This window comes from Palaemon carinicauda, chromosome 19, assembly GCF_036898095.1.
Source record: "Palaemon carinicauda isolate YSFRI2023 chromosome 19, ASM3689809v2, whole genome shotgun sequence".
In the NCBI taxonomy this organism is placed as follows: domain Eukaryota; kingdom Metazoa; phylum Arthropoda; class Malacostraca; order Decapoda; family Palaemonidae; genus Palaemon; species Palaemon carinicauda.
Genome location: NC_090743.1, coordinates 96,433,094 through 96,441,698, shown reverse-complemented (window position 1 = coordinate 96,441,698; position 8,605 = coordinate 96,433,094). Strand labels below are relative to the sequence as shown.

The window sequence follows — 8,605 nt, the reverse complement described above, 5'->3', positions numbered from 1 at the left end:
TGAGAAAGTCTTTTAAGATTTTCAGTGATCAATCTACCCTGATGAAGTGTAATAATTCTTTCATTTTGCCTTGTTTCGACTATTGTTCTCCTGACAGGTCTTCGGCTGCTGAATCTCCTCTTAATTTGTTGGACAAGAACTAACAGTCCATTAATGATTTTATTCTTGATCTAGATATTTAACCTCTGGCACCATCGTTCAGTTAGTCCATAATGCATGTTGCATAAGATTTTTCACAACTCTGACCATCCTTTATATTCAGAGCTTCGCAAGCAGTGCCATCTTACTTTTAATATTGTGTATGTAGTTAATTCTAATAATCGTTCCTTCTCTATCATAAGGCTTAATGTTATACAGTATTCTGGAGTTTTTATTCCAGCCATGACCAAAATGTGAAGTGATCTTCCTATTCGGGCAGTTAAACCGGTGTAATTTCTAAAGTTCAAGCTTGCAGCAAATGTTTTTATGTTGAAGAGGCTGGCATAAGTCTCTCTTTAAAGTTTTTATATGATAGAACTATTTTGATATTATTTTATATTTTCTAATATCGTATATTAATTATTTATTACTGTAGTAGTTTATTCATTTCTTTATTTCCTTTTCTTACCTGGCTATTTTTCCCTATTGGAGCCATTGGGATTATATAATCCTGATTTTTCACCTAAGGCAGCAACTTAGCTAATACTAAAATTAATAATAATAATAATAATAATAATAATAATAATAATAATAATAATAATAATAATAATAATAATAATAATAATAATAATAATAATAATATTTAGTGAGCTATGGTATGACTTGAAAGAGATGAGAAAATATATGCAGATACAATAGATAAGGTTATAAACTAACACTCAGACATGCTTAATGAATATACGTACTTATAACTGACAGTAAATGCTTCCCCACGGCACAAGACCGAAATTAACAGAAGGAGAAGCAAGAGATGGAGAACTTCTGGTACACAAAAAGAGATTACGAAATGTAAAATGCCACTTGCTCTTAAAAGAATACTTATTCATATGATCTTATCAGTGATAACTTATGCATCTGAAACTTTGAGACTTACTAAAACCTTTGAATATAAGATAGTTGCAACTCAAAATGCTATGGAAATAATGATTATGGGAATAACACTAAACAGAAAAAAAGCAATGTGGATAGGTGAGCAAACTAAAGTAGAAGATATTGTAACAACATATAATAAAAAGAAATGGACATTAGTCGGACATGTAATGAGAACGAAAGATAATAGATAATAGACGTGAGTGTAAGGATATTTTGGAGATATTTATCCTGCAGTGAACTTGCTATGGCCGACAATAATGATGATGAGGATATATAACAGTTTTCACGTATCTAAATTGTTCCAGTCTTTTTACCGAAGCCACTACTTTCACGTATGTATATCCTGTAACTAAAATCTTTACTGCTAACCATAACCTAAGTCTTTTATACTTTTATTCTCTCTCTCTCTCTCTCTCTCTCTCTCTCTCTCTCTCTCTCTCTCTCTCTCTCTCTCTCTCTCTCTCTCTCTCTCGAGGCTATTATTGCTCTAAAACCCTTGTCTGAAAGTCTTCCACATTTTCAGTAATAATGACCAAATCGTCTGCAAATAGCAAATCCTGCAACTCTTCATTTTCATTCTTTCCCCTTAACACATCCAACATCAGCACAGTTGAAAATGGGTTTAATGTTGCCACTTGGTATGAGCCAGCACTAACTTCAAAGGCATCTGATTCCCCAACTTATGCTGTTACTTTTGTCCTTGTTTTTGTGTCCTTCATCTCAACCCTTCTAGTCAACTTCTCTTCGAAGTTCCTCTTCCTCGAGCACCAAAACAAAATTTCACATGCGATTCCATCAAAAATCTTCTCTAATTCTCGCAAAGCACAAAAGAGCTTCTGATTTCCCTTTAACATCTTTACACACATACGCGCGCGCACGCATACACACACACACACACACACATATATATATATATATATATATATATATATATATATATATATATATATATATATATATATATATATATATATATAAACATATATATATATATATATATATATATATATATATATATATATATATATATATATATACATGGCTTCCACATTCGAAGAACAACTAACACCAAACCACGCTGGCTCCAGGGCAGTTAGATCTTGCTGATCCCAGGGACTTAGCCTCACTCAGAATATTGACTATATTTTTGAGCTTGGGAAAAAAGGGGGAGATAATTGTTGACCTAACAGCATCCTATGACACTGTGAACCACAGGTTGTTTCTTTTGAAACTTGCCAAAGCTATTCGCAACAGAGCATTCCGCATTTCATCCGGTCACTTCTGAGTAAGACTTTGCTTTGTTGCAATGGGCGGTAAGTAAAGCGAAAACAGAAGAAATATCTCTCACAGAGGCCTGTGTTGTCCCCGATGCTTTTCAACATCTATACCAATGATGAATCAAAGTTTAGAGATAGCCATAGATGTATATATGTAAATGATCTGTGCCAACCAACCAATCGGATTCATTTGTTACCTTTGAGAGCAAATCAGCTGATGTTTTAAAAAACTTAATGAATACTGCAAGCAAACCTTTTTTTATTTTTCAACCCCCCAAAAAACAGAGGTATGTGCTTTCCATCTTAAAAACTACCAGGCAAAAGGGGAATTGAACAACTCATAGAATGATAAGAAACTGAAGAATTACAGCTTCCATGTTTATTTAGAACACATACTATTTTTAAGAGAAAATGTAAGAAAAATAAAAGAGAAGATACTTAACCCAAAATAAGCTCCTTGGTAAACTTGCAAAATAACATTGGGGGAACAAACCCTCAAATTCTAAGGAAAACAGCTCTGCCACTCAACTACTCCACTGCCGAATACTGCTCACCACTCTGGGAAAGGCCATGTCATTTCCATAAAGTTGACGCCAAACTCAATCAAGCATATTGTATAATTACTAGTGCCTTAGGACCAACACCCCTTCCAGTACTCTACAGATTGGCCACCACTGCATCACCGAACAGCCCATAAAGGGACCCGAAAATATAAACAAGAGAACGATGAAAAGCACCTCCGCTATGATCCCAGGACAGTTAGACAACATAGAACAGTGGAAAGAAAAAGACCACTGCCCACCTGGTGAGACTATCAAGAGCCCACGTACGTCCTTCCCCAAGGAACAAACTTAGTTAGAAAGGATTGGGGTAATCGAGAAAAATTGGATCCACGTTGCTCTTTATCTTTCTCTTAGCGTTATTCCCATCATTATTCTTTCCATTTCTCTATAGGTTGTAATTGTCTTATGGTCCAAGGCATAGATATCCAAAATTCTCCAAGTTTCGCAAGAATAAGTTAATACTAGCAGTTCCATCTAAATAAATACTTTTCTTTTTAGAGAGAATGACATATTACATTTCCTAATTTCGTTTTGCTTATCAAAAGTTTTATACCATATTCCCTATTTGTTTTCTCTCTGCATTTTCATTAAACATTATCTTAGGTTTATTCATATTAATCTTATGTCCTACATTTCAGCTTTCTTTATTCAGATCTTCTATACTCTTCTGCAATTCCTCCTTTCACTAAACAAAACTATGTTATCTGAAAATCCTAAGTAGTTAAGGTATCCCCCATTAATGTTAATCCCTACAATTTGTCTATCTATTTTTTTAAACTTCCTCAATGCATGCTGTGATTAATTTAGGAGAAATGGGGTCTCCCTGTCTAGCTCCTCTCTCAGTCGGAACTTGCTCACCATATGTGGAGGCTCATCCATAACCCTTATTTGTGGTTTCTGCCTTGTTTTATATGTGCAGATATATATATATATATATATATATATATATATATATATATATATATATATATGCGTGTGTGAGTGTGTTTGCATATGTGCGTGCATGTGTGTGTGTATATAGATATAGATAGATATAGATATAGATATATGTGTGTGTGCGTGAGTAAGTTTGCATATGTGCGTGCATGTGTGTGTGTATATACATATATATATATATATATATATATATATATATATATATATATATATATATATATATATATATATATATATATATATAGATATAGATATATACATATATATATATATATACACATAATATATATATGTGTGTGCGTGAGTAGATTTACATATGTGAGTGCATGTGTATATATATATATATATATATATATATATATATATATATATATATATATATATATATATATATATATATAACTACAAGTATTTTTAGTTCGTCAATCCATCACGGTCTCTTCCTTTCCCTGCTTCTTTTGCAATCTCTAGGGCCCAATTTACATATTCTTAATGTCCATCTTTTATCTGTCACTCTCATCATATGTTTTGCCGATGTTCGTTTCTTTTGCTTATTTGTTATTAGAATATCCTCTACTTTAATTTGGTATCGCATCCAGGTTGCTCTTTTTCTGTTTTTACAATTATTCACATCTTTATTTTTTCCACAGTTCTTGGAGTTGTAACTAGCTTATGTTCTAAGGCTTCAGTAGGGCTCTATATTTCTTATGAATAAGTTAATACTGGTAGGATCATCTAATCATATATTTTTCTTTTTAGAGAAAGTGGCATTTTACATTTCCTAATCATTTTTTTTTACCAAATGCTCTCCATCCCATGCTTATCCTTCTTTTAATGTTTGTCTCATGGTATGGGTAAACACTTACATTCTGTCCGAAGTACATATATTCATTAACAATCTCTAGAAGTTCACCAATAACCTTTATTTGCTGTTACTCGGCATATTCATTGAACATCGTCTTAGTTTTACTCATATTTATTTTTAATCCTACATATCTGCTCTCTCTCTCTCTCTCTCTCTCTCTCTCTCTCTCTCTCTCTCTCTCTCTCTCTCTCTCTCTCTCTCTCTCTCTCTCTCTCTCTCTCTCTCTCTCTCTGTATATATATATATATATATATATATATATATATATATATATATATATATATATATATATATATATATATATATATATACTTACTGTGTATATTGTGTGATAGGAATTCTATTTATACTCTTTGTTTAATTGGTATTATCCTTTTCTCAAATGTCGACATATTAAACGTATCCTTATATTACGTAATAAATGACCCCAGACAATACAGTGGAAGAAGATATTTTCAAGAACAAACAAACAAAACACTACTACGCCAGCGAACAAAGACCGCCCAGCAAAGCAACCAGGCAAACGCATTTAAGTCGTAACTTTGATATCGGGATCCGGGCACGAAACCATTAATTTACAAGAGCCAGATAAATAACGCCAACAAGAGAAGAAGTAATTGCTCGCACGTACCTACAACGTTCAAGAAGCCGTGGATCGATGTGGGAGGCAGAGTGTTTATATTGCAGGTGTAGTATCCGTGATCCCTGGTGGTGACGTTGGTGATCGTGAGAATCCACGTCGATCTTTGTTCTCTCTGCACAGACATTCGGGGATCCCTGATGATTACGGCTTCGCCCATCGACAAGACTATGTTGGTCACTTTTTTCATCCATGCTACCTGAATCGAAGGATAAATAATAATAATAAGAAGAAGAAGAAGAAGAACAACAACAACAACAAGAAAAAGAAGAACAAGAACAAGGTAATTGTTGCTGAAATATAAATCCTCATTACCGCTAAATTAACAACTCTTCTTTAAGAATGCCTTTAACAAGGTCTATAGAAATATATAGACCTTGGCTTTTACTATATACACTTGACGGTTTAAAGGTTTAAAGGCCGGTAATGATCAGCGGAGGCAAGGGACAGTGACAGTGTCCTATTAAGCAGAACAATGCTCTAGCGACTGAACATATTACATATGCATAGCGCCAAAGCCCCCTCTCCACCCAAACTTTCTGCTAATGACACAGTAGATAGACCTACAGGCTCCCCAGAACCCTCCATCCTTGGCTCACAAGTAGGGTGAGGTTGCAGCGACCAAAAGAACTAACAAGTCTGAGTGGGACTCGAACCTCAGTTCGGCAATCACCAGGCAAGGGCGCTACCACCAGGCCACCACAGCTCTTGAAGTTAGGTAAGTTATTAAGACCCTTAACTGTGGGGCTTGTTCTTTATAGGATTGTAGGGAATAACAAATTGAAAAATCTTTTTAACGAATATATGCCGAAACTAGAAATGCAACAAGTAAAAAAAATTATCGTCGTCCTTGGTTAGGGGGCAGGGTTAAGGAGGGGCTTCTGGATATCAGCAGCTATTGCCTAAGTCTTGGGGTTCACAGCATGGGGTGGGAAGGGGGGTTGAGTACACAATATAATGTGTGTATATATATATATATATATATATATGTATATATATAGTATATATATATATACATATATATATATATATATATATATATATATATATATATATATATATATATATATATATATATATATATATATATAGTCCTTAAGACTTTTTTATTGTTCTTTCATCCTGTCACTTATGTAAGACATTTAAACATTTATTGGAGTATTAAAAAATCGAATCCAAATATACTGAATTATTTTAATTAATTCTAAGAGAAGTGATTGAGACTCTTACTATAGTGATGGTGTTTGCATGAGACAATGAGACATGAGATAATTTTTTTAGTTACTACTTTGAAATCAAATAGAGCAAAGGGAAAGTGATATATATATATATATATATATATATATATATATATATATATATATATATATATATATATATATATATATATATATATATATATATATATATATATATATATATATATATATATATATATATATATATATATATATATATATATATATATATATATAGCCTCCTGGGTAGTACAGTGGTAACGTGTTCGCCTATCATTCGTATGGCAGCAGAGTTACTGGGGAGGACACTACTATGTTTGAGTACCACAATGGGCTGTTGGGCTTTCCCGGCTGACGTTCTGGTGAGACTCTATTCTGGTGAAACTGGAATTGAAGCAAGACAATTTTCTTACACTCTTGGGTTTTCAAATCACATAGCCTAACCTCCCTTTGTTCCAAAAGGAGGAAGAGGGACTATGAACAATTCAAAGAAGAAGGATATATGCATTTGAAATGAGAAAAGTTTACCCTCTTAATGTAATGGTACCAAAATGAGTTAAACTGACACAAACACAGATTGCCCAGAGTTTAGACCCGCGGCCATGGCCCCCTAATTATAGTTTATACTATTAAGTAATTCGTTTATGACAAAATGAGGCTTTATAATGCAATAATCGATGATGATTATCCTCGATCCGTTGTTTACCTAACGTATAATTAAGGCAGATTATCAGGGAAAATAACCAATATTTTGTCCATGTGATGATTTAATCGTAGAAAGTATTTGGTTAACATATGAACCTGGGTTATTATTTAGAATTATTAATTATTCAAATTTTATAAGCGTTTATTACTATAATCAACATATCAGACTGATAAGAGTTTTCAATGAAAAGGCAATTTAAATAGGTGATAGGAGAAATATATATATATATATATATATATATATATATATATATATATATATATATATATATATATATATATATCATCATCATCATCATCATCATCCTCTCCTTCTACGCCTATTGAAGCAAAGGCCCGCGGGTAGATTTCACCAGTCATCTCTATCTTGAGCTTTTAATTCAATACTTCTCCATTCATCATCTACTTCGCGCTTCATAGTCCTAAGCCATATAGGCCTGGGTCTTCTAACTCTTCTAGTCCCTTGTGGAACCCAGTTAAACGTTTTGTGAACTATTCTCTCTTGGGGAGTGCGAAGAGCATGCCAAACCATCTCCATCTACCCCTCATCATGATCTCATTCAAATATGGCACTCGAGTAGTCTCTCTTATAGTTTCATTTCTAATTCTGTCCTGCCATTTAACTCCCAATATCCTCCTCAGGGCTTTGTTTTCAAATCTACTAAATCTATTGGAGATTGTTTCATTGTCATACCATGGCTCATGTCCATATACTGTAGTAACACCGATCTCACTAAACTGATTTATAGTCTGACTTTTATATTGAATTTCAGGCGATTTGCTTTCCAAATTTTACTTAACCTAGCCATTGTCTGGTATGCTTTTTTCAGTCTTTCACCAAACTCTAATTCTAATGACCATGTATTGGAGATCATAGTTCCTAAATAAATTCTCCTTCCAATGATATTTTATCTTCCATTGCACGCTCCGTTTTCGTCATCTCTATCTTTCTTCTATTAATCTTGAGCCTAACCTCATGTGATGTTTCATGCATTCAGGTAAGCAAGCATTGCAAATCCTGTGGCGTTCTGCTAACAAGGACAGCGTCATCAGCATAGTCTAGATCTGCTAATTTCCTATCACCAATCCATTCCAAACATTCTCCACCATCTCCGAATGTTCTACGCATTACAAAATCTATGAGGAGGATAAACAACATAGGTGACAACACATTCCCTTGGAGTACTCCGCTATTCACTGGAAATTCATTTGAAAAGACTCCATTAACATTAACTTTGCACTTGTTATGCTCACGAACAGACTTGATTAAATTCACATATTTAAGAGAAATTCCATAATTATGCAGGACT

At 33.6% G+C, this 8,605-nt stretch overlaps 1 protein-coding gene across 1 annotated transcript in view; it reads right to left on the bottom strand.

Moving 5' to 3' along the window:
- The window catches only part of LOC137658287 (lachesin-like), a 58,205-nt gene extending 52,702 nt beyond the window's left edge, over positions 1-5,503 (bottom strand). The window contains exon 1 of the mRNA XM_068392957.1: positions 5,344-5,503. Coding sequence (XP_068249058.1) covers positions 5,344-5,479 — 136 coding nt within the window. The 5' untranslated portion in view covers positions 5,480-5,503. The remainder of the gene's footprint in view (positions 1-5,343) is intronic.
- Between the last annotated feature and the right edge of the window lie 3,102 nt (positions 5,504-8,605).